The 26,414-nt window shown below is 36.1% G+C and overlaps 5 protein-coding genes across 12 annotated transcripts; 3 read left to right on the plus strand and 2 right to left on the minus strand.

Annotated features, from left to right (window-relative positions):
• The first annotated feature begins 369 nt into the window (after positions 1 to 369).
• On the plus strand, positions 370 to 5,281 carry LOC124407459 (protein-L-isoaspartate(D-aspartate) O-methyltransferase). Of its 2 annotated transcripts, none has more exons than XM_046883594.1 (5): positions 370 to 600; positions 848 to 987; positions 1,268 to 1,493; positions 1,623 to 1,708; positions 1,801 to 2,339. In XM_046883594.1, exons 1-5 carry the CDS (start codon positions 540 to 542, stop codon positions 1,978 to 1,980), a joined length of 693 nt encoding a protein of 230 aa, XP_046739550.1. In that variant the 5' UTR covers positions 370 to 539; the 3' UTR covers positions 1,981 to 2,339. The 2 variants fall into 2 exon arrangements, with proteins under 2 accessions (XP_046739550.1, XP_046739551.1); XM_046883595.1 differs by lacking the exon at positions 1,801 to 2,339 and adding an exon at positions 5,235 to 5,281 and having other exon boundaries at positions 390 to 600; positions 1,623 to 1,724.
• LOC124407456 (equilibrative nucleoside transporter 1) lies at positions 3,290 to 22,261 on the minus strand. Of its 5 annotated transcripts, XM_046883586.1 has the most exons (12): positions 22,249 to 22,261; positions 8,598 to 8,868; positions 7,957 to 8,121; positions 6,739 to 6,820; positions 6,164 to 6,342; positions 5,909 to 6,003; positions 5,653 to 5,703; positions 5,223 to 5,455; positions 4,305 to 4,560; positions 4,129 to 4,214; positions 3,715 to 3,914; positions 3,290 to 3,624 (listed from the first exon to the last, which is right to left on the minus strand). In XM_046883586.1, exons 3-12 carry the CDS (start codon positions 8,097 to 8,099, stop codon positions 3,513 to 3,515), a joined length of 1,437 nt encoding a protein of 478 aa, XP_046739542.1. In that variant the 5' UTR covers positions 8,100 to 8,121; positions 8,598 to 8,868; positions 22,249 to 22,261; the 3' UTR covers positions 3,290 to 3,512. The 5 variants fall into 5 exon arrangements, with proteins under 5 accessions (XP_046739542.1, XP_046739541.1, XP_046739543.1 ...); XM_046883585.1 differs by lacking the exon at positions 22,249 to 22,261 and having other exon boundaries at positions 8,598 to 9,128; XM_046883587.1 differs by lacking the exon at positions 22,249 to 22,261 and having other exon boundaries at positions 8,640 to 8,660.
• LOC124407460 (juvenile hormone acid O-methyltransferase-like) lies at positions 10,600 to 11,836 on the plus strand. Its single transcript, XM_046883596.1, has 5 exons — positions 10,600 to 10,786; positions 10,866 to 11,037; positions 11,161 to 11,293; positions 11,370 to 11,517; positions 11,645 to 11,836. The coding sequence occupies exons 1-5, from the start codon at positions 10,600 to 10,602 to the stop codon at positions 11,833 to 11,835; spliced, it is 831 nt and encodes a 276-aa protein (XP_046739552.1). The 3' UTR covers position 11,836.
• On the plus strand, positions 13,370 to 18,309 carry LOC124407453 (centromere/kinetochore protein zw10 homolog). The gene is made up of 10 exons (XM_046883582.1): positions 13,370 to 13,487; positions 13,901 to 14,103; positions 14,229 to 15,036; positions 15,127 to 15,275; positions 15,367 to 15,467; positions 15,569 to 15,744; positions 15,866 to 16,072; positions 16,457 to 16,594; positions 17,091 to 17,224; positions 18,020 to 18,309. Exons 1-10 carry the CDS (start codon positions 13,451 to 13,453, stop codon positions 18,233 to 18,235), a joined length of 2,169 nt encoding a protein of 722 aa, XP_046739538.1. The 5' UTR covers positions 13,370 to 13,450; the 3' UTR covers positions 18,236 to 18,309.
• Positions 18,044 to 26,280, minus strand: LOC124407457 (RNA-binding protein Rsf1-like). 3 transcript variants are annotated; one of them, XM_046883590.1, is made up of 4 exons: positions 26,126 to 26,280; positions 23,455 to 24,098; positions 21,772 to 21,862; positions 19,539 to 20,730 (listed from the first exon to the last, which is right to left on the minus strand). In XM_046883590.1, exons 2-3 carry the CDS (start codon positions 24,087 to 24,089, stop codon positions 21,787 to 21,789), a joined length of 711 nt encoding a protein of 236 aa, XP_046739546.1. In that variant the 5' UTR covers positions 24,090 to 24,098; positions 26,126 to 26,280; the 3' UTR covers positions 19,539 to 20,730; positions 21,772 to 21,786. The 3 variants fall into 3 exon arrangements, with proteins under 3 accessions (XP_046739548.1, XP_046739546.1, XP_046739547.1); XM_046883592.1 differs by lacking the exons at positions 19,539 to 20,730; positions 21,772 to 21,862 and adding an exon at positions 18,044 to 18,242; XM_046883591.1 differs by lacking the exon at positions 21,772 to 21,862.
• Between the last annotated feature and the right edge of the window lie 134 nt (positions 26,281 to 26,414).

Below are 26,414 nucleotides of genomic sequence, written 5' to 3' on the forward strand. Positions count from 1 at the left end.
ACCGATATTTTATTACCACACAATTTTATGCGCGACATGTATCACGAACCAGTTGCTGTTAATTCGAAGCATGATACATGTATCATCATTTGAACGACAGGATCAACGGAATCCACGACGAAACATTCATTCTCAAATGATTTTCAGCTCTTTGCTTGAAGCGGAAGATTTTTTTTTCTTTTAATTATCTATTGGCACGAGCAAGTCGATTTTTTTTAACATTCCCGCCCGCCCATTTGCGGCAAAAGTAGTTTCACAAATGACCACCAAGCTGCAGTGCGTCTGGAATGAATATTGAACAGCACAATACAATTGGTGGCGCCATCTAGCATAATCTTTATTAGCTGTGACATTATAACGTTCAGTAGCGTCACGTATTGCATAGATCAAGGAGCGTTTCCCAACGACAACATAAAACGTCAAGCTTGTGGGGTGAAGAATGATTTGCCGCGAGTACTAGATGCAATGCGGCGCACTGTTTTCAAATTAAACCGCTTCGACTTTTACTTTTATTCACGCTCTTTTATCCTCCCGCGAAAATGTCTTGGTTCGGTCGATTTCACGGAAAGAACAACCACGAACTGGTTCAATATCTGAAAGGCAAGTTGACCGAAATTATTATTCTCAATATTTACTTATATAGGTTATGCACTATAATTTTCAAATTTCGCGTCGATATAGGAATATGATGTACGAATTTGTATGGATTATCGCTTTTTTTGGCCTAATCAAATGTCAAATTTTACCAACGCGCAATTAGTAACTACGACCCATTCAATCATCACAACACACTACATTTTCCTATGCTGAAGATCTTGTGATAAAAAAATTTATGTCAAATTTTTAGACTCGAAGATAATAAAAGCCGAACGAGTCGTCAGGGCTATGCAGTCCGTCGATAGAGGAAATTACACGAATATTGGACAAGCCTACATTGACGCGCCCCAAGGGATAGGCTATGGAGTGACGATCAGCGCACCCCACATGGTACATTATAAGACAAGAGTGTTCTTCACCTCTTTCAAGCCATGTTTCTATTGTTTCTTGCTCATCAAATTTGAATCAACAACTGTTTTTGCATTGTTCCAGAACATTTTTAAATTGATCTATGTTGCTACTAGACCAAAGCAATAAATTGACAAGAATGATCAAACAATTTAGACTCACTCACTAAATAGAAAGCTAGCATAACAGTTTCATTTTCTTCTTTCTGGCTTGCTGTTTCCTTTGATTCATCATCTAGTTTACTTTGAAATTTTACTTTCAGCATGGCTATGCACTGCAACTTCTGGAAGATAAACTCCAAGAGGGTGGAAAGGCTCTGGACGTTGGTTCAGGCTCAGGGTACCTGACCGCATGCTTTGCTATGATGCTGGGTCCTGAAGGAGTCGCGATTGGCATTGAGCATATACCGGAATTAAAGGAGGCAGCTGTGAAAAATATCACAAAAGATAATCCCGAGCTACTAAGTAGCGGGCGAGTTCAGCTAGTGGGTAATTAATCAAAATCTTCGTAATGACCCTGACAAATACAGACTTAAACATTATGCCTCGTTTCATTGGTTTTCCGACATTAAAGTTTTCACGTTTTCCCTTAAGTAGAAATGTTAACATTTTTTTCAGTCGGCGACGGCAGGCTAGGCTGGCCCGAGGGTGGACCTTATCATGCCATACATGTTGGCGCAGCTGCGAAGGAAACGCCTCAAGCTGTTAGTATACATACTCGTATCCCTATTACACATGTATTCCGTTTCTGACCAATCAGCATGTATTTTGATATGAATTTTTTTCTATTCCTTAGTTGATAGATCAGTTGGCTCCTGGAGGTCGCTTGCTTGTGCCAGTGGGTGCAGAAAACTCGGATCAGACTCTGGTTCAGTTTGACAAGTCCCATGACGGTAAAATACGACGTAAATCGTTAATGGGGGTCGTCTACGTTCCATTGACGGACAGAGAACGGCAAAAGCGGTCATGGAAGTGATGTTATGTTCAATGAATCCGTCGTTGGAGTGTTTTTTTTAAATTTCAATCGTTTAATCGTTAATTGTGCTATTAAATCGGATTTATTTATTTTTACCGGAAATTTGTGTTGTATAATTTATCTTTACCTATACCTTTACCTATGATATTTGAATGGTGTCATCGAGACCTGAAATTATCAATTAATTTGAAATTACTCTGCCTATGAAAATTTTGTACATATTTGTCTTAGAGGGCCAGCTGCAGTTTTACCTTTTCAAATTCCCTTACACAGTATTTATCAATCAGTAAAATGTAGTAAATACATAGTATACAATTTTTTATGCACCTTATAAGTCGAATAAAGTGTAGTCTTATGTTCAATATCATTTATTAGTTGAAAAATTATATTTACCCAATCACGGATGATAATTCTTTTATTAATAACATACATAAAATTGATCTATTCTTATTTTTCTAGCGCTGAGTTACTATAATTTTTTTTTTTTTTGTATTGCAAGTCAGATCACTAAAAATTTTTATAATTGTGCTGCATCGAATCGAATGTAAAATCGGGTCTAAAATATTATTATTCTACGATTTGACGTTCCTCAAATGATGCAATGTTACACTATTTTACACAGGTCTATAAATTTATACAAACGATATACATGTACTAAATGTTGATGGGTACACATTAAATATCGAGTTGTTGCTTTAACTTGACTAGATTCTTGTTGAAACATTGTTCAACCGTGGAAATGTGCATTTTTCAGGAGTTTTGTGATACGCGAGTTTAGCAAAAATATTACGAATTTTGAAAATTGGAATGGAAAACAAAGACTCACTGGTACCCTCATCACAATTTAAAAAGAGTAATTCACTTGGATTTCGTTTTGATTTTAAAAAAATTCGCAAATCACTGTTTAAAATTATAAATTTCATAAAAATTTTGAAGTAACGAATCTATTTTGAACAACAGTCGCACCCGAAAACTGCTATTCACCATTTTATTTTTACAAATCGTGTAAATACATACACATAATCACTTAAAGATGATATTCGATTTGGTCGGTTTTAAGTTTAGTACCCTATTTGTGCCGGATTTCAAGTAGATATGCGATAGAAAATAAAACACAAGAAAAAAAAACCGTGTTACATGCGTAATCACCATGTGGCTAACAGTCAGCAAGTAATTATCGTACGATGAAATGGCTGTAAAAAATGCGTTTTTCGTATACCTAATTATGGAATGATGCCGCAGAGGTAGAAAAAGACTGAATACCGTTGTTGTAATACATCCGGATACCTATATGCCCCATTCAATTTCAACGCTTCTTTAATTTATTCTATCATAGCAATACTAATATTGATACGGCAGTCTGTCATAGAATCAAATTTTTTCTCTCACATTTCCCTTTTCGTTTTCCAATGTTTGTAAAAGAACTCGGACGTCAAATAATCCTCCCGAAAGACAATTATTGTACCCAAAGTCCAGTTGATCATTAGGTCTTGACAGCCTATCGAATACAGCGGTGTTCTTAAAAAGATTAATCACAGTAATTTCACCATTCCCAGGCTAACAATTGAACCTATCGTTAACCCTGCACCCAAAAAGGCACCCATCATTGCAGAGGCGATTTCTTTTTCCTCTGGTTCTACGACGCTGCGAAAAACCAAAAACAAAATGTAATGTAACAAATGTTGTGATTTCAAACATCGCACTTCAATATTAAATGGATTCCCCTGTACTTACAGCGGCGTTAATATTAGAACAATGTTGCAAAGGTAACCGTTAGTGAAGGCAAAGCCCATGGTTATCAAGATGTAATCAATGTCATCAGTTATGTAAACGGGAAGATGATGCCGGGGATGTGCATTACACACCATAATCGCTGGTACGAAAACGGCTCTGATAATGCTTAGGAATATCACTACCCACGGTCTGTTCTTTGGCTAGATGAAAGGAAAAAACAATACAAATTACTCCAAGAGTTTCAAGTAGGTACACAACAAGACAAAAACAGTATCACTTTTGTCATGAGGCGATAAAACAGCGATAGAAGCTGAATCAAGAGCTATAATTTGAAAAATATATAATATGCATCGAACATTGAATTTTATATCCTTAAGATATGTAGACAATATCACACATCACTTATTTACTTACCCATTCTAAAAGTCCTGCCAATATTCTCCCTGCGTAATCACCTATGCTGAATAAAAGGTAGGCGACTACCGGGATGAAGTATATATCTGAAACCAAACAAGATATATAGTATTTTAGTATTACGAACGATGAGGAGGTGAACCAGACGCAAAGAAATAATTGCATGAGTGACTTACCATTCCATGCATGACCTTGTCCTTTGTTCTGACTGTCTACGAGTACAGTAACTGCTGGATAAACAGCTATGGTAACTAAGAATGTAATTGCTTCGCTTAAGCCGTAGTGCCAGATCTTTTTGAAAATCTTGAAATAAGATATCGTTCCCTCATTGTAACTGACATCCTGAGAATTTCCACCAGGAATATGGTTATCTCTGTCAGATGCGATTAACGACTCTGAGGAATCTTCAAGCATGTGGTACTTGAAAAACACCTGTGGAAATACATCAATGAATCACATATCACTGATAGAATATGGGACAAGAAATTTGCCAACAAGTATTCACTGCATGATGATTCATGAGGTGTGCAATGTAACTTCGGATGGCAGAAGAGTTCGCTGCATTAATTATGTATCCTTGTGAGCGATATAGACATGTACAGCAGGTGGGAATATATCGGATCATCTTATTGTTAGAGCGAAAAAATATATTGCTATTATCTGCTCGACACAGTTGTGATTGCTGTAAAATACGAGAGTTGAACTGATTGCATGATGTCTGGCATGAGGATTTACATGCATACTACATCACTCAAAGCGGAATGTGTACATAAAATACACGGATAATCAAAAACTGCTTATCATATTATAACTCTAAAACAGCTGCTACCATCGTCAGTATTATTTCATATAAAATGATTCCAACACACGAAATACCAATTGCATGAATCATACAATTTTCTAATAGACGCTATTCTATTGTTAAAAGTTCTTGCAAATAGCATATTTAATGAGGCGGTATAAAATTTTTTACGTTCTCTAGACACTACCTGAATCTATTTCGGAATTGGCAGAATTTGTATTTTGCAAATTGAATCTGTACTTCGCCGGTTTAAATAATTAATCAAACGAATGATAATAAAACTTTTTCTTACTGCCTTCTCAAGGATCATGTAAGCAACTAACGAGAGAAACAGCATCACATCCCCTATGATGAAGTACACCAGACCTGAAAGAACGGGACTGGCGCCTATCCAGAGGGAACCGATTTCAGCAAGAGCTGTGAAAATTCCGCCTAAAGCTTGGCCACCCATCATCGCCGTTATGTAACCGGACGAAAATCGCCCCGCTATCCCCATTAAACTTCCTCCGAAAATAGCGCAAGAAGCTGGAAATTGAACGATACATTTTTGTTGAATAATTTATGTGATTGTGAGTTAATCCTTATAATCTACGAGTGATTCATACTTAGTTGTGAGCCGATTTATTCCTTGGCAAAACCTTTTTAAATGTAAACGTAAATTGCATGACAATAGAATTGTCAAGTCTGTAAAAATTTAGTTCGATTATCACAATTATACATACCATTGATAGCTGCAACGGTTGTTAACGTGATTATGAAGAATAAATTCTGCCCTGTAATTAAACCGATTTAATATTATCGAATGTGATAAATTAAGATTTCTAAGTAACGTATAGTTTTTAAGTAATTTATTTCAGGAAAAAATGCAAATTTTTTAGAACGAGGAAAATAAACATGCGAAACTCTCTACTACCATTACACTTTGGTAGTTAATTATCACGCGATTACAATAACTGTAATATAATAAACAGAACTCACATTCATCTGTGTTGACCTTGATAAGTGCGGTTGTTAAGAGGAACAACAGAAATACTATGAACTGAGAGCCGACCATCCGCATCCTGAGAGACATTCTGCGAATAAAATATCTCAGCATTAATGACTTAATTGTTTTTTCCGTGGATTAGGAGGTTTTATTTCCTCGTTTATGCAAAGTTTTGTCTTTTGCATGCAAGACGCGACTAATTCCCGCATTATTTTATTCTTTCTCTAACACGTAAACTTTTCATTTACTTTTTGCTTATGAACGTGTTGACCACCAGGAAAAGCGTATTTGGTATCGCGCTAGCCACACTGAGATAGGATGTGAAACTCGCCTGGAGGTCATTTCTCTTCTCTAAATTTTCTGTATGAGTATAATTATGCCTTCCAGTATTGTTTACATGGATTTCACGGAACTTGTACATCCAGTACTGAAATATAAACAAAAACGCTTTTGATTAATTAAATTAGGATATCACCTCCTCGTTTACCCATCAATTGTATCCTGATACGTAACTCTTTCGAAAATTGATATTGAAATCTCACTGTGATAAATTTGGATAAGAACATTCATCATCTATCGCATGTATATGTACGATAATGTCTGTAGCGTATGCAATTGATGTATAAGCTTAATTATCTCAGGTGTACATTGCAATGATAAACAGCTGATTGAATTTTCACTGCTAGGTCATAATTCAATAAACGTTGCAATTTTAAACGTATTTTACTTTATAGAAAACGGTAGAAGAATACAATCATATTAATCTTTTCAAAGTATAGACGTTCATGTCTCGCGTACGTGTCATAAAAATTAAATTACTCACATCGTTAGCAGTGACGAAAAAACTCCACGGTATCAATGTGTTCATTCCAAGGAAGTAAAAAATTATATACGCCAACTTGTATCTGTAAAATAAGAAGCAATAACGCGCATAACTTATGTGTACTTTGGTTTACTGGACTATACGCAATCGCATAACTAGGTCATTACAACCCATTCTGTTATTACTTTTAATTTCTTCGGTGCTATCATCTCGCGAATAGAGGAAGATAAATATGAATTCTTAACGTATCCATAAATACATTATAGGAAATTTCGTGATATAATTTAAAAGTGAAATTTTTCAACTAGTGTCAATGCAGTTTCGAAATATCCACCGATTGGCTGTAGTCGTATGACGTCACGCGATATTGTGACTCCATCTTTATAGCCTTGAAAGAAAATTACAATGCCGATTATTCATATAAATATGTAATTGCGAATTTTAGGGCAATGCACAAAGCTACCGTAAGACTTAGAAGAATAAATATTTGAGCTGAGTAATGAGACTGTTTTGAATATGCGTCGCAACCATCGGATTTTCGTACCGAAATTCAATATGACAGTCGTTATATTTCAACGCACCGCATTGCAATACATACGGAGTAAAATATGATATTTTTCAGAGAAAAATTCGCGAATTGAGAATAGTAAGAAGGATCTACAAGGAAATGATCATCACGCGCTACTATCCATGCGCAGAAAACAATGCGAAAAATTTTTTTCTCCCGCGAGCTGAATTAAGTCCAGTCACCGTATGTCGTCATAATTTCAGCGGGAATTATCTTTGTCTGCCATTTCTTTTTTTCTGTCTCTATACGCACTACTGAACGTGTCAAACTTTGATCACTCGGAGTCGTGGTTTCAAAATTTACACGTGACTATGCTGAAATAATCAAAGAATTATCTTTCAATGTTATATCAATGTCTATCGCTTTACGTCCAGTAAACTAGCCTAAAAACCATTGAAACAGACAAAGCGTATGAGTTCTGCATTAGTGCAGTATACAGACGGAAAAGGATATTTTAGCATAAACAAATCAGCCGAGAGTCTTTAGTGAAGTTCATTGAGTAAACCCTTATATGAAAGCTGGTATATTCATACAGCGATTATCAGCTGGCCATTGAATAAAGAGCATAAAAATAAAATGTGCACATTTCCGGAGAAATTTCACCGCCATTGGTACGATAATAGCTCATATAATCAAGCAAGTGTAATTACTTGTCCAAGGGTTCGTGTGGCTTGAAAAGCGGTTTTTCATCCCTTATGACGACGCTCGGGTCGTCAACTTCGGTCAAATCATCTTCGAATTCACTATCGCTAACTCCCGCCAGCAAGGGACGCCTGTTGATTGAATATGACATCGCGAGCTGGCGACGGTATAATCTGAAAGAAACAAGCATTCCGGCCTTATACTACGGGTATACCGTATAAACTATATATAATCGAAATAACGAGCGAATAAGTAAACGGACCGAACATGAACTTGTTCCTAATAACAATCGTGGGTGATGAGATAACATCGATGGTCTACAGATGCGTCAAAAAAGCCGCGGTTTGAAGGCAATTGGGAAACAAATTATACAAGTATATAACAAGCGGTAATAATCGCTTGATCAACAAGTAAGGAACAAAGGTAATGATGAGGCCTTGGATAATTGGTATGACAAAAGAAAGGCGACGGAGAAAAGAAAAGACTATATAAGACATAATGTATATAATGCGGGAAAAACAAATCATCGTTGTTGGCGTGCATTAACTCCAAAGCTAATTCTTCGATCCCGCGTGAATAAATTGAAACGAAAATTATCCTTTGCGGGAAATAATTTGAAAAAAGAATCAAAAAGGAGATTTGGATTTACCTGTGATTATTTTCGTTGACCGTAGAACCAACTAAAACTTACGTAATTTCGAGTAATGATACGGAGTTCCTTTATTTTTTAAATAAAAAGAAAAAAAAATAATAATAATAATGCTCAGTCAAAACTAAGACTCGAAAAAATTCCACCAATAGTCAAATCCTTATTAAGTAAATAAATGTTTCACTTGTGTACACGCATCTGCCCCCATTCACGTCATGAAATGACAGCGTCAGCCGTCAGACTACCTTCGAATTCGACATGCCTGCAATTTCTTGTATGTACACTCTACCGTTGTGAGACTGTGAGAAACAAACAACGAACGAGCGACCGTATGTGCTGGTGGACGAGTCGAAGGGCGTTGAATTGAAATTGAGTAATAAGAAAGCCTCGGAGATTAGTCGAATTTCCTTAGCTGACTAGCAGACGGAGTTGACTAGCTTCCGCGTTATTGTCACTGCTCTTGCGATTCCGTCGAACCCGAATTTCCGTACTTTCTGCTCGAAGGAAGATTGTTCAGTGTTTAGTGACGTAGCTCGATGTTTTACAGCTCTGCACAAGATGGCGTAGCGTGAGCGCTTTTCCATCAAATGTTCAAAAATAAAAGCGGCGCTACTGTGCACACAATATTAATTTTACGGTATTTGTCCCTATGTCTTGAATTTCCCGTTCATGAAGCATCGTGTGCATTAAATGAGAACTGATCAATTTAGTTCTGAATAATCTCGCTGTAAACGAGAGAATTTCCGCTTGTGGATGCAGTTTTTGCAACCCGCATCATTGAGTCCGCGTTCTATTTTTGCAGCGTATGATAAAGCACGGTGCCGCTGTACCGAAATGTAGATAAGGTCGGTGCCGTCTTTCAATTAGATTTGTGTCGATGCTCTACTACGTCATTTTGTTGCACATTTTTGTCCCAGACAGCGCCACTTTTTAACCTGGAACGCGGGGTTTGAATAGGAAGTGTCGCGAATTAATTCTCGCTAATCCTCAGCGAAGAAAAAAAGAAATAATAACTCCTTAAACTCCTAAATTTTTAATATTTTACATTGACGTGAATCAAACTTCGTCAATAATATCAAACCGTTTTCTAAGATTTGTGAATCAAATGAATCGAGATGAATTAATATCATGACTGTTGCAAATAATCAGCCGTAATAAAGTAGCGCAGGTAATCAAGAATTGAGTATCTCGGCAGAAGAAAGCGAAACAACTACATGTATGTCGTTCTGCGCCTAACGGTCTTATTACTGCGTTGCACTAAAGATTTCGTTCCGTTCTGCGCTGCGCTACTAGACATGGCCAGATATAGTAATATATACCTGGTAAGAGATCTTCTGATATGGTCATACCTATATGGTCTGGTATCTCAACATACGTCTATATCAGAAAATTTAAATAAAAAATTAAGTTTTAATACACACAGCCAGATATGGCCGCATGTGATTTTGTATATTTACGCGTATATCTGTGTTCCATACGTATGAGAAATATTTAGAAGTCGCATATATGGTCTGATCTGTCCATATATGACCAGATTTGGCCAATTTTTGTACAGTTTGATCTTTTCGTATAAGGCGTGCAGGTCTGGTCAATTTCCATATTAGGCCTGACATGGGCGATTCATACATGGCCATATCGGGGTTTATCGGAAACTTTTTTCGCGGATAACACCAAAGTGACTGACGCGATAAGAAAATGGTGCAATTTGCGAAAGTACACAAATTAACAACTCAACTGTGACATATATAGATATTACAAGGTCAAAGATAAAGTCAACGACGATCGAGTGACTTCAGTTGGTTTCAAAGGTGGGTGCAAGTAGGGTGAGACTCGGTATAAATACACATGACGAAAAACAAAGGATCGATGATCATCAGTCCACTTACAAAGGCTTTAGAATCGACGAATGGCCAACTCCAAATAAACAACCGTTGTTATAATTACGGAGTGTCGAACAGATTGAATCAGAGTAATAAAAGGCGAAAAATATCTAGATAGGGGAATGGATAATCCGGAATTGTACGCGACAGTCAATAACCTACAGCGTACAGACGCTGATGACATTTCCCACGAGTTCGAGGAGGATATTAGAAAAATGTCCGGACGTTGCCTGGACATTGGATCTGGACCCGGAGATGTCGTGATGGATTTCATTTTGCCAAAACTGAACCCGACTGCGACCATTGTCTGTGAGTTTGTAATCCTTTGTATACCCTATGCGAGAATATTTGCTGAGGCAATTGAAGTTAATGTAAAAAAGGGACGCAGGTTCCGACATCTCCGAAGCCATGGTGAAATTTGGAAAAGATAAATACGGGGAAAACAGCCGGGTGAATTTCATCAAACTGGACATCGAAACCCCGAATTTACCGAGGAATCTAGTTGGACAATTTGATCATGTTACATCATTCTACTGTTTGCATTGGTGCCAAAATATGGGGTGAAAGTTTCTCCTCTCTTGAAATGAATCAGAATTTAATCAATCGATATCACACATTTAATTCTGCTGTACAAGACATTCCTGTTCGGTGAAAAATTCTCAGTTACATACCTCTGTTTATAGGCAAGCGCTTGACAACATTTACAAATTGCTTCGACCCGGCGGAACTTCCCTTTTGGCGTTTGTGGCGAATGATTCTGGTCTGGATGCGTACAAAGTCTTGGCAACCATGATTCGTTACAAACCCTACATGATGGTATAAATGCGCAACTATATTTACAACTAAAAGCTAATTTCGTTTCATTTTCTCTGAATTTTGCGATTTTGATCAGGACGCAAACCGTTACGTCCCGTTTTACCAGTACACTAACCGGCAACGCAAAACTCTGAAGACCTTACTGGAAAAAGTTGGGTTTGAAGTCTGCCATTGCAGCCGCAGAGAGAAAAGTTACGTTTTCCATAAGCTGGAGGAATTTAGCCGTAAGATATTTTCTTCCGTTTTGTACATCATACGACAATTGCCATATATTACACACAAATTATTAGCGACAATATTGCGTGAATGTAAGTAGTAAGAGAATATAGTTAGTAGAGTTTACTTTTTCAGAATTCGTACTTGCTCTGAATCCGTTCATAAAACGAATGCCGATTGATTTAAGAGAAGAGTACAGGAACGATTTGGTCAGAGAAGTCATGAGAAAAAAAATTATATTTAACCAGAGTGAGAATAATGAAGATGCCTACAGTGTAATGTATAGATATCATACATCCGTAGTTTACGTAAGAAAGCCTTTGTAAACACGATGTTATCACTAGAGAATAAAGTACAAAATTACAGCGACAAAAGCTATATAATAATGGAACAAGATTGAATTATCTGAAACACGAAAGAATAAAATTTGTAAAATATAATCATACATACCTATAATTGTCAAATGAAAATGTGTCGATTCTAAAGAAATATTAATTTACATAGTTTTGGGCAGATATTTTGATCATTATAAAAAATAAGTACTTTTTGTAACAATCAATCATTTACAAAGTATCAATGGAGTAAGAATTTTTTTCCTAATATCTTCTTGTTTTCCAATGAAACCAAGAAGAATAAATCAGCACAGAGAACCGTAGCTGAAAAAAAATGCACCGAAAGAAACATCTCAAATTCTCAATCCCAAGAATATATTCATTTTGATAGCCGTCATTAGATCATTTCCGCTGCACCGCGAAAAAAAAAATTCTTCATATAATGCGAGCATGGCTTACGCGTTTTTTATGCATGTTTTCCATACACGAAGTACCCGTTTCTAGACGGTAGTGTGAGCGCGAATGCGCATGCGCAGAATACAGAAAAGATCACTTTTAATTCCTCGGAGTTAAAAGTGATCTTTTCCATACTGTGCACATGCGTTGTCGTAAACATATCTATTTTTTTTAATCAAGTTATTACCGAGCCACGTGACAGAGGAATCCCAGGGAAAATCACCAACGCTGCCAAGTAATGAAACAGTTACTCGGATGACTCCACTGAACTTTTCGTAAAAATAATATAAGGAATTGAAAATAATCAACCTTTCCAACAGATGTTTGCGTTTTGCGTTCTCTCACAGAGAACACTGCGTAAATTGCAATTATGGTACAACAGTTCGAGGGTCTCGAAATTTAGAAGGTAACGCTGTGGGTACATCACTTTTTGTTCTACGAATTTGCTGAAGTTAAAGTTTCATATATGATAATAAAAGCTGCGTGTGAAACTCACATTCATCATAAAAATTTGCAGGCTTTTCAATTTCAAAATCTCATTCAATCTTTCGGTAATGCATCCGCCATGAGTGTATTAATTAGCGAATGTAAATTTATTAGGAACACACTGATTAATTAAATTATCCGTGGGAGTCTGAAAGCATCACAATCGTGACTTTCTTTGCACTGCACGAATTGAATGGCAAACGAAGTGACCTCGCGAGCTGCACTTGTCTAAATTCAAATTCATCGAATTACCATCAGAGCACGATTTGTCGGAAAAAAATCCGTTAAAATACGGAGAAAATAAAAAACTTTGTTTTCACTCAAAATACCGAAGACGTTGATTGAAGGACATGTCTTCAGAATATCTTCAGTCAACGCCGAAGAACACAGGAATCAAACAAATACAATGTTCCCGATAATGTGTTTGTGTCGGTATGCCAATTGGCTATACCGACAAAACAGAGTGCCACTGGTACTAACTCACTAGTTTCATGGCGACAAGGTTGAATTAGGTTGGCTAAACTGTAATTTTCTGTGGTAATTTTTCGCTGGAATTGTGTTAGCTTCGACGAGTCGGTTAAAGTGTGGTTGACTGTTGACAGTTTGACTGTTTTCCGGGACTGTATGTTAAAAATTAAGCTTTGGACTCGACGTTATTAATTGTAAAATGTCTTCATTCTTGGCCGACATCTTAGTTACCGCAGGTAATAAAAGCACTCGAAAATATATCAACCCCTTTCCTCCCACGGACAAGTATTTTTACCTCCTAAACGCCGAATATGTCGGATTACATTTTAGTTGTAGCGGTTATCTTCCGGCAACAATATCATTGTTGTACCGACGTGTATTCCCTTTTCTTACAAATACAGAATGGTATAAGCTCTGCAACATTTCATTGTGTGCTTATATGATTATTTTTCACATACAAGCACATTATATACAATTTTTCGAAATTGAATAGGCTTTTGAAATGCATATTTGTAAAGTTTGATGCAGTTTACATCTTGCTTTGATTTGAGATTTTTATCCATACTTCTGAGCGACAACCAATATTGCACCTTTATATCTATAATTATTTACTTTTATGAATAAAGTTTGTGTACATTGATATTTCAAGGGAAATTCGAAAAGATCGATTTGGCTACAAAAATATCCGAGCTCCAGGTACAAATATCCAAATTAAAATGTGATGTCAAAGAATACATCAAGGATAACTATGTTGAGTTTGTACCAAAATTGAAGAAAGATCAATCTTTGATTCATGATATCCAGAGGCATCTTGACGAAATAAATATACTCCAAAAAAGAGTACAAGATCAGGTGAGTCTTCAATTCCGTTAGATTATCTCACAAATAAAGTTTCAATACTGTATATCAGGATAGTTTAAGATTATTCTTCATCATAGATGTAGCAAACACTAATATCAAGATTCTTCTCTCGTCAGATTAAAATCGAGCTGTCTGGCTCCACCAGAGAACTCAAGAATCTTTCGAATGACCTTCAAAAATCAAGTATAAGCTTGGCACTCTCCGGTCGTCTGATCGAGGTAACTGATTGCCTACAAGCGGCAGAAAGTTACAAAAGAGATAAGCAATATGTAGAAGTTGCAAAAACATTGCAATGTATGCAAAAACTGCTAGACGATCCCAAGACGGACTTGCAGTACTTGGATATTTTTCGTGCTTTAAAGAGCAAGTATTCTGCAACCTATGGAACGTTTTTGACGGATGTTACAGTACTTTGGCAGCAGTATATTCAGTGGGAAATAGTTGAAGACAGTTCTCAACATTCCTGCGTTAATCTTAGCATAAAATGTGACCTAGAAGAAATGCAGAATCTTGTCGAAGCTCTGCATCATATGGACAACTTATCAGGCAACTTGAGCAAATTGACTAATAAGCTGACGAAACACCTGATTGGTCCGATAATAAATTATGAATGTTCCGTGTTTGTCACTGATGAAACTAAGTTCTCTGTCCAGTGTCTGGACGAAATGAAAAAGCCAGAATACAAAAGTGTCCTCCATAATTTGACTCTACTTTTCCAGTTTATGCATCACAATTTGAATGTCCGTTTGAAAGATGGCCAAAGGTTCCTTGCAAAGCTGGAACCCCATATTTTTAAACAATTCTCAGACAGTTTGATCAATGACTGCATATCGCACACCATACCGAGTTCTAGTTTAGAACTGCAAAATTTTGAACCTGTTATTCAAGATATTTCAAAATTTCAAGATTACCTTGTAGAAATTGGTAATATTTTTTACTTACTATTAGATTGATAGAAGGTAAAAAGGAACAGTTGCATATAAAATTTAGTATTACCTAATTTTTCATTCACAGAATTTATTGCGCCAGATAAAATATTCCTGTCTGAATATATTAAAAACGTGGATGGTCTGTTTATAAAAAAAATATGTCAAGACTTCTTAGGTAAGGCTAGAACTGTGATGAAAAAAGATCTTCACGATTCGATGAAACATGAAATTCAGGTTTGAAAATTGTTCACAGTTATAATTCTAATTGCCAAACTTTTTCAAATTTTTGTAACTCTGCATCACTTTATTGGTCCAATTTATTCAGGGACCACAAAAATGGCTAGATAATACGTCAGCCAGTGACGATTTCATGATTAATAGGAAACTCAGTGAGGACACATTCCAATTACCACCTTGTCAAATAAGGTAGTTGTATACCATTGACTAACAATATTTTCAACTGTGGGGCATAATACACCCAACCAGAGATGAAAGTTTACTTCAAATTCTTTTTCCTACGGTTTCAGTAAAAGCGTCAAAGAAATCCTAGATCTTGTGAAAGAGATTCTTGATGAGGCGTGTCGTAGCTCTGACATGTGCGCAGTGAGATTATTTTACACAAGTCGAAATATAGTTGAAATGTATGCAGTCCTGGTGCCCGAGCATCACAAGAAATTTTTAGAGACGATACCTCAGCAAGTTGGTAAGAACAGGATAGACTTACTTCAATGATTACTGACTTGGATCAATGGCCAAGTACACATGATACATTTTCAAGGTACAATATACCAAGGATTTCAGCAAAATGTATCAATATTTATTAGCTTTGTTCCATAACAACTGCATGTACCTGGCTCATCATCTGTGCGTATTGGCGCACGAATACAAAAATAAGCTGCCAGAAGTTTTACAAAAACGTAATGTTACTTACGCCGACCAAACTTTAGTGCTACGCTCCACTGGCTCGGAATGCTTTTTGGAACACATGAAGTATCAGAGAAACATTATCATCGACATACTCAGAGAATCGGGTAAAATATCATTTCTTGTTCAACTATTATACATTTCCATATTGCTTTATACACTTTTTATTGTTAGAGTAGTATAATTTTGACTTATTTTCAGAAATTCAATTTCATTGCAAAGCTAGTTTTTCATCTCCAACTTGTTTCCTCTCATGTTTTTAACTAAAAAAAAAAAATTTTTGCAGTTTAATCTCAAAAAATTTGATTTAACAATGACCTTGCTAAATGAAAAAATTCTTGCTTTCGACCTTGAAATTCTAGGCCTCGTTACTGACCTGAAAGAACTTTTCATGAAGGCCTAGTTTCTCCAGAATCAAGTTTGGTGCGGAAGAGTTCTTGCATGAGATCACAACTTGGATAGCAATTAATCTTGATCAAATTTTCTTGTAGGTTTGTCAACATTAGGCCAAGTACCTGAATTACCGGCAAATACAGAGAAAGCGATAAGGCAATGCATCAGGCAACTTGAGCTCCTGAAAACAGTGTGGCTCAATGTTCTTCCTAGCAATGTATATTGTCGTGCTGTAGGTAAGTTTCATTTTGAACCAAAATCAATCCTCATCATGTTCAGCAAACTTTTGTATTGTTTCAATCGATTATAAATAAGTTTTCGCAATTATTTTCCAATTAAAAATGACTCAATGACTCCATAATCTTGGTGATTCAATAATCAAAGTCTAATACAAGAATAAGAATAGAGTTTTGTATGCTAAAGTTTATGTCAGAGTTCAAATCGCTTCGTAAGGTTTTTCACTATTATAAATCTGAAAAATTTACAGGAAGAGTCAAACGATTCAATTATAAATTTTTATATTTAAATGTGGTATTCACACATTTAAAAACAATTGTTCAATTATTATACAGATACTTTTACATTTGACTCGATCTTTATTAAAAAAAAAAAAGTTTCGTTGCGTGTAAACCAGAACGTGAAGATTTTGGTTACCAAAATATTCGAATGTTTCGGCAAATTTCTAAAATGAAAAACTGAAGCAATCGCATTTTTTAATCACAATCGTTACAGGTTGTATAATGAATTCCATGATCGATGAACTGGTCACAAGGGTGATCAATGTCGAAGATATTCCAGCTGATGTTGCTACTGAATTGGTTACATTGTTCAATATGATCATGAATAGAGCCCCCTCTATATTTCCTGTAAGTTTATCTTCCATGGTACCGAATGTTATGCAGCTATCACAATATAACGCAATACATTCAAACTGTTTCGATGGCAGAAAAAACTCAGACACAATCGGTTTTTTTTTTTACCATATATTTCTATGAGTTTATAGGTACATGTTTTTTTTATATCTATTGTTTTTATTAAAAATTATCATACACTTTCCACTGTTCAACAGTATCGTGACTGTTTTTTTCCATTTTCTTTTTGCTTGCATTGCAATTTTTTTTTTTTTTTTTTTTTTTTTTTTTTCCTTAAACACCATCAGTCTGTATATTACTGAATTGAAATCACGAAAAATGCGTTTACAAAAATTGAGGCAATGAATAACTTCGGATACTAAATTTAGTGAATATATTCTTCAATTTCTGATTAATACGGTCTTTAGTTATCATAACTTTCAGTCGATAAACTTTACATAATTGATGATCGGAGTGTAGCTAATATACTCAAGCTACTGAAAAATTTATTCAATATTTATAAGTTGAATCAAAATGAAACACTGATTAAAGAAGTGAATTTTCTTTAATTCAGATGTTCCCAATTTTTGTATTCATTGCGAAAAAAAGTGATTGTCATCCTTGAAAATACCGATATATGCGGCGGAATATAATTACATATTACATTACAACTCAGACAGGAATTTCAGATTTTTCGTACAAATCTGTGTCAAACAAATGATCAAAGTTATTTAAAACGAAATTGTTGGTTTTTTTTCTAAGTAGTAGTAATAGTAAAGAATTGGGGTGAGGTAATAATTTGTTTTTTAGGAGCCCAATACAATTCGTCTTCACGTAAAACGATGGCAGAAGTTATCGGAATTAGTGATTGTGCTTGGCGCCTCCCTGAAAGAGATCGACAACAGATGGGCTGATGGTAAGGGGCTGTTGGCTCACGAGTTCACGGCTGCCCAGGTGAAGCAGCTAATTAGAGCTCTCTTCCAAAACACTGATCGCAGATCTATGTTACTCGCTAGCATCAAGTGATGCTTCTCTGTATGTGATAAGCATTAGAATAAAAAATAAAAAAAACATTTTTTCATTTATATATAAGACATAAACATGCATTAATTTTTCCAAAACCCTTAAATGTGGTGTGAAAAGCTTATGAAGTTGAAGATAATTCTGAGGTATAATATTGGATAATCTCAATACTAGCAATTTTATTCCAAATACTTTTAGGTAATGACACAATAGCTTTAAATGTTGTGCAACTCGATCATTTTCATGTTATTTACTTGAATACTTTCTGGCAATTCTACAAAATACTTCATTGTGAGTCAGAAACGCGCTTAAAACAGATTTATACACACATTAACACTATTCACACACAAACTCAGTCGCTCAAAAATTATTTTTAACTTTCAACACTTTAATTCATCCTTATTTTTACGTCACAATACTTACATTGTATAGTTTCCTCTTGAAACTTACTTAAGCGATGCATCAGGTCAAGGAAATTCTGATTCTTTTAGTGACGATTAATTGCAACAATTTTTCGTGCTTTGTGTGAGAAAATTTCTTACCAAAAGCTGGTCTTTAAATTATATGTATGCTTCCTCTTCAAATTCTAGCAAACCCAGTCATACTGTTTTCGTTCGAAAACTTTCAACCATGTGTGAAAAAAGATCTCTGACAAGCTGGCTATCTGCACGACGTAACTTTGAAACTATTCTCAACGAGTCGGAATATTTGATTAATCAATGAAATTCTCCGTTGCGCTTTGAAATCGATTTAATTAGTGCGTCACAATGTGCGAAGAAATGCTCGAATGTTTTTTGTTTCATCGGTCAATTGATAAATAATTTATCTTTTTTGCTTTCCTTATTTTCGTAGAAACGTTGATTTAGAGCAAAACTTTACTCGAAGATAGATCATTCTTTTTTCTTTTGTTTTTTGCTCGGTTTGCTCTTCACGTATATTTTTCGTTTGAATGTCAAATATGAAAATTCTGGACTTTGCTCATCTTTCGAAATATTCATATATCGCCAAACTCTTGAGGTATTTAAGTAACACTGTTCAATAAAGTAGACAGAGATAGTGGGCAGGCAGACAGGCAGGCAGGGGTGGCGGGCAGTGGTGTGCGCAAGTTATTTAATTCTTTTTCCATTTTGAAATAGTAATTTACAGACGATTAAAACATTATTGCGAAGATATTGGTGTTTTCTTTTCAATTAATTTGTTCGGCTAGGTACGACAGATCACAAAAGTCATCGCAGTTTGTAAAGTCTGTTTCATTTTCTATGAATGAATATTTCGTCGAATTGCGTTTTTTTTTTTCTCCCAAATGTCCATTCCTTTTTTCGGCATAATACCAACCATGTAGATATATAGATATTGCTACATAAATATGTATGTCCTATTTATATTTTGATTTTTTAACAAGCGGCGAAAATGTGAGACGAAAAAAATTAAGGGAAGAAGTTTATATAAATAGATATATTTATATATTTGATACGTCATGTATGCCAGTGGCTTTTGAATCAGCTCCAAAACTTAGTGAATTTTTGTGGCCAGCCGTACGATACGATACGTTAAATCCATTGTCTTGGTACAATACGCTGATTGATGTATTTATTATCATTCCTTTTTGTACGTATATAAAAAACATTTCTATCATTACGAATAGTAAATAAATGTTGTTCAATATTTACTTGAATATTATAAAATTGTAGTATTTAACTGTTTATTCACCTTCAACAACAATAACGGTATTCTGGTTTCCGACTTTAAAAATAATCTCGCGAAGTATCACTACTTGTAATTAATTGAAAAAAAATTTGACTGTCTAAAAATAAAGATGGGAAGAAAAATATATTTACCAATCAGTTTCTACCGCAAAGCGGTGATTGTCGGAAAGTTTTTTCTCCAGAGTGCGATGGTGCAATGATTTTTATACGCTTCTTTTGAAGCAAACGATGTATAGTTAACTGTCAAATTACGATTATTATTATTATTTTTATTAGCCATGCAGCTCTACGACATCCTGTATCAAACTTTCAGAGCAAATGCTCAGTTTTTGTCATATATGAAAAAAAAAAAAAAAATACACGAATGTTATTCATTCCTTTTTCAGATTATTTGCTCTGCTTTTCACGCTGATTTGGATTGTTCGTCATTCTTATAGAAACGTAGATATGAGAACACAAATAACACATTGGCCACAAACTAGCTAGTAAGTAGACGCATTGTTTTTCTTTTTTTTCTTTTTCCTTTTTTCATGGAAAATATCGAAGAAGCATTGGCAGGCTATATATGTATATGTATACGTAAACGAGAATATAAGATGTGAAATAATATGTTTCGTTTTGTTGTTGGTTTTTAGCGTAAATTGTAATATGTAATTAAACTTGTATATGTACATATATCGCTGCGTAGATTGGACAGAACGTAGTCGTCGAAGGCGGGTTGTTGAATGGCCCGCAGTTCATAGTGGTAACGCAGCGTAGTTCATTTATGTGCATTCACGCAGATGACGATGACTGTGAACATGGGAAGTGCAAAACAGGGTTTCACATTACTTTCGGCTGACAGTTAGTTAGACGACGTCTTTTCACTAACAGACGGTCTTTATTTACCATAGAGATCATCACCTGAGCATAGATCTCTGCGCATGCACCTGCCGATTCCGATAATAAATAATAATTGATCGGCATCAAACTGCCCCTTTACCATAATTACTCATGCATATTTTCACCCACTTTTCAATACAACCGCCAGAGTCTATCATCCAATTTCATAAATTCTGCACAAGGGGAAACTCAATTGTAGAATCAGTTCAGTCAGTGCGCAAATTTTACTCATTCTTTCATCTTCACAAATTTATACTTCAAACAGATGCTGCTTGCTGCTGGGCGACTACTCGTGAACTGGTGGGGTAGAGAGAAAAAAAGAAAAAAAAAAAAAATCGAAAAAAAAAAATCGACTATGTACAAATTCAAATTTTCTCCAAAGTTAATTACTGGTTTTTTAATATGGAATTCTAGTTCTTCGAAATATCAATGGGAGTGAAAGGGTGCTTGAATTCTCGAAAACCCCAGGGTGTGAAACAAATGCGACACGTAACGTGAATAAATTTTTTCTGCATTTACCACTCGGAAGTTGATATATTCCACAATAAACTTATGTGTTCGGAAGAATAACAATTTTTCTCCAGTTTCATATTCATTGTGAAATATATTACTGGACAAATGTAACGACATTCTATACTTAATTGATCTTGAAAATGACAAAAAACTAGGGTTTCTTACGGTTGTTTGAGAAACTGTAACTTTTTCAAATTATCCCTTATTTTCATTCATCCTTGCAATTTGATTCGTTTTTCACAAAGGGTTAGTGGGAAAATGAAATAGCTGGTATTCAAAATTGGGTAACAACGATCAGGTCGTGTTCGTATTTTTTAGGTTTATCAAATTAAGATGTTACAAATGATCAATTGTTATTGAAAAGTTTTTATGGAACTGATGCGAAAACTTTTAGAAATGTAATCCGTTGTTGAATATACAAATATAATTCCGAAGTACCTGATTGTTTGTTGACTAGTGTGATGACCCAAAACTGCGGCCCTCATTTGCGCGATCGTCATTGTAGCCAGAACGGGATGTGTCGCGTGGGCTGCAAACACATCCCAAAACATTCCACAGGAAAATTTAACCACTCGATTGGAAACTGTTCAATTTCACATTTATGTGATCACATACCCGATCGATTCACAACCCTGTTCATTTTTCATTCTAGTTTTCAGTATACAAAAATTTCCAAGTTTCAGTATTCTCAATGTTCAGAAACCTTTCCTTCTTTAAAATTTTCCAACAACCATCATCGAATAATAAATAGTTTTGGATATGTGCCCAGCCAGCAGTGCGCAATCATCAACATGTACACATTTTTTTTTATAGACGGAGAAAAAAAATTATTCAGAAATAAATTCTACGATTCTAACAACAGCCGTCCTCAAATTTTTCATCACCAAACACATTCATAAAGAAGAAATAAAATACTTTGTACTTTTGTCTATCAGATGAGGAGTTTTTTTTAGACATCCAGATTTAGTTAAAAAAATTATCAGTTTTCTTTTTTTGTAATGGTCGAGTTTGATTTGTGTTTTCGAAATCTATGTGGTAGCAAGTCTGCTCGTGGTTTCAACAATTTCCCCATTTTGTTGATGACCGTTGACGGATATTATTCAGAAATTAAACATTCGAGATATACCACAGAGCGTAGAATTGATAAATGTTTGAGTATTGTTCAGATACTCGAGAAGAGGTATCGTGAACTACTTGTGTTTTATTAACAAGAATCGATCGAAGAACATCTGTTATTATTTTTAACCTTAATTTGCCATTTGTCATGCGTCTTTTAACGGCAAAGTTTTTCGACGATTAATCGAAGACCACTTTTTTAATTTGCCTTGTTGTTTTTTGCTCACTACATATTCGCTGAAGTTAGTAGCTCCTGTTTAGTCGAAGAACATGTAAATGAAGTTTGCCAGAATGCTTCGGAGTAAAGTATAATGACGTCGAAGATTGCTTTCGTCGATTAATCACAGGACAAATTTTCAACGTAGTGTCCGATTCCGAAAATACAGTAAGTAGCACTTTTCTTTTATGTGTAAAATGAAAAGAGAAAAAGAAGGAGACTAAAGAAATGAACTTAATCTCTCGACCTCTGCACACTACAGCATATCAATACCAAAAAGTATTCAAAATAGATTTGTTCATTGTTTCATAAATACTTTTATCAAAAGTAGTCACACTCCAAAAGGGAATGTCTATTGCCAACATCATTATGTCATTATGAGACTATAATCTAGGGTGAAAATAACTGTTGTCATACAATGCCAAATCGAATGGAAGAACCAATGAAAAAATAAATTCAAAACTAAAGCTAGACAAAAAGAACCCTCAAATTGAGAGATTTCTGGCAAATGCGAATCGGATAAGTAAAGATAAGAGATGATTTTGTGCTTTTTGAAACCCCATTGACAACATTCCGATCTCATCGCAGTTGCAGCATTGCATACAATTTGATGACTAGTAACAGACAGACTCTTATTAGGGAAGCCAACCATCTTTGACGTATTTGATATATTGGTTGATTCATTGAGAGATGCGTATGCGTATATCAGTTGACAGTATAATTTAGTTGCTTTTAGTTTAGTTTTGCATAATTTTTCTTTTGTTTTACGAAGGAATGATCGTTTGTACCTGCCACGCCCAGCCGGAGATCGACTGCGATACCTCGACGATCCGTTGTCCCTGCCGCTGTAGTAGTCACTGCCACTACCACCACCCCCACCACCACCACCACTACTGCCGTAGCTGTCGCGGCTGTAGCTGTCTCGACTTCCGTAGCCGCCCCCGCCGCTGCTGCGACTAGAGCTGTAGTCGTCGCCAAAACGGCCTCGGCCCCTACCACCACCCCCACTGCCTCTGCTTCCGCGATATCCGCCTCCGCCGCCACGATCTCCGTAGCTGCTGCCACCCCCTCTGTAGCCCCCTCCGTTTCCACCCCTAGATCCGAACCCCCTACTACCCCCGCTGCCTCCCCGACTCCCTCTGAAACCGCCGCCGCCTCCTCCTCTACTACCCCCACGGCCTCGACCCCGTGATATTTCAACTCTGAGCTTTGCCCCCATTATCTCTGTCCCGTTCATATTGTCGCAGGCTACTTCCGCCTCGTCTTCGTTTAGGAATTCGATAAAGGCAAAACCTGGTGGGTTGAAGGCCACCCAGACTTTGTTCAGTTTTCCAAACTTCTCAAACTCCACCTGTAAGTCTTCCTTCTTGATGCCTTCGTTTAGACCACCCACGTACACTCGCGTGTAACCTTCCGAACCCATCTTGTTCACCTGGAGATAATAAATTTTTTCATTCAACATCAAAGAAGCGTAGTTTTGGGTGTAAATCAATCAGAAATTAAATTTTATCTCAACTTTTTCACCTCAATTTTACGCAACTTACTAAAAATTTGAAATCCATTTGTGAAAATAACCAAAACGGAATTAATGGAAAGTATCTTTTCACTGCTGAATGTTTTTTAACTACAAGTTTATTACAAAATTAAATATTGTGGTAACGCATTATAGTTGCAACTTTCACATGCTTACGTTTAGATAAGATTCTCAATTTTCTATAACTTGATAAACAATCTAGACTTAAGATTACCTGATATCCTATCATTTTCAAAATTAAACTGTAATCTAAGAATTACCAAGACAATTGAATACCCTAAATAAATAATAGCAAAACATGACTATCGGACATTCAAGTATGAGTATCTATAGAATACCATTCTTTCAAGCATAAAGTGATTTATCAATGGCTAGGATATTCGGAAGATTATTTTTGGTCCACAAACTTTGCTTTTCACAGCTCAAAGAGTGTTAATATCATTAGAGTACGTAAAAAAAGGGAATGATAAAATCTAAGTAGCAGTTGAAAAATCCCTACATTGTAATCTGATTTTCATTGGAATGCAAAGTCCTAGAAGTGTGTTGAAGCGCAAAATAAGTTAGGAACAGGTGTGCATTTTAATAGACAGATAGTTAAAGTCTATGGCTATGTCTATGTATAGAGGGCAGATGTACGAGTTGAATATTTAAACCAGGAACCAGGCAGACAAGACAGCTTGACCCAGCCAAATATTAGTTAGTAGATACACATGTCTATAAACAGAAACACACAGATACGTCGGTTTCCTTTCTCATTCATGTATAGATATGCAAATGATAGGAGGACGGAAAAGTGTACAGCGCTTGCTTGGCAGGGTGTTAAGACATTGCTGTAGCAATTAATGATACCAAAAAAAGACAAACCGCAGTTATATCCGGGGCATAAATCAACTGGGAGAAACCTATAGGAACGGATTTATTTATCGCTGAGTTTATCATCGTCATCTACAATGAGGAGAGTTGGTGCAGCGAAAAAAAAAAAAAAAAGATACGCGTTAAGGCGACGCTTTGCACCTTTTTTACCGACTGAAATTGCCTTAGTTATAATTATTTCGATTATTCATGAACACTGATGTGAAATAAACACTTTTGCTGCATCTCTCCTGCGGAAATAGATTACCGAACACTAACGTATTCGGCGTAATTGTGAAATAGAATTAATTACTTGTCGAAATGTCGGTCTTGCTTCGTGTGCACAAAAATGGCGACTCATACCGCGGATTTTATATATTATTGGGAGAGAAATACACGCGCATAAAACGAAGCGAAGCACGATGTTTGCCAATGTTGCTTATACTTGTGAATAAAGTCAACGTTTATTGCACTTCAACCCGCCCAAAATTAATAGAATAGTTGAGTATCTTTCAATTGTCATAATTGAACTAGGCAGAGTATTGGTGTTTTTTTTTTTTTTTTTTTTTTTTTTTTTCTTTTGCTGCGCTTCCGAATCGCAACTTTTATACGAAATTACACTATTCCTGACGTATCGCTAAATTCGATATATCTTGAATTCCGGATTTCGATGTATTTCTTCTACTGCAGCCTTAATTAATTAGATACCGAAATCCATCGGTGAGCATAGCAACGCGGCACAGAGTAATATTTACACATTAGCTCTCAAGTTTAGATTCTTAAACCGTCTTGATTTTTTGCACCTGGCTGCGACATACGCAGGCATTTTATCATGGAAGGATAATACCGCTCAACCAGTTTAACAGACGGAAAATGCGATTTGGAAATCAAGAATTTGGGCGCGTAGAAAGTTGTTCCAAAATGGATGTTGCCAGGCAGTGATTGCCGGCGGGGCAAAGTGGACGACGGATAGTGAATTCTGTTAGCAGCGCGGATTGAGAGAACACTTCTAAATCGAGGTAGGGTTACGGGGAATGCAAGCTCAATTGTACAGGAATAAGACTCATACTTACGGTATTTGGAACTGCGGATCTTCAGAAATTCACAAAATAATATCAAACCGTCACGTGAAGAAATACGTAGACACCGTTCACAACAGCAAGGAAGACGCCGCAGGGAAGCGCGGGTACCAACGAATCAATACAGGACGCAAAACGGGGTTCGCGCCGCTTCTATCACAGTCTTTTACTGGCGCCATCTACACTCTCAAACCCAGGCGCACATCGTGATTTTATTCAGCTATTTCTCCCTGTCATTTCCCGCTCATTATTCAAATTGATTTTTGAAAACGCGAATACTTGT

Source organism: Diprion similis, chromosome 6, assembly GCF_021155765.1.
Source record: "Diprion similis isolate iyDipSimi1 chromosome 6, iyDipSimi1.1, whole genome shotgun sequence".
NCBI lineage: Eukaryota > Metazoa > Arthropoda > Insecta > Hymenoptera > Diprionidae > Diprion > Diprion similis.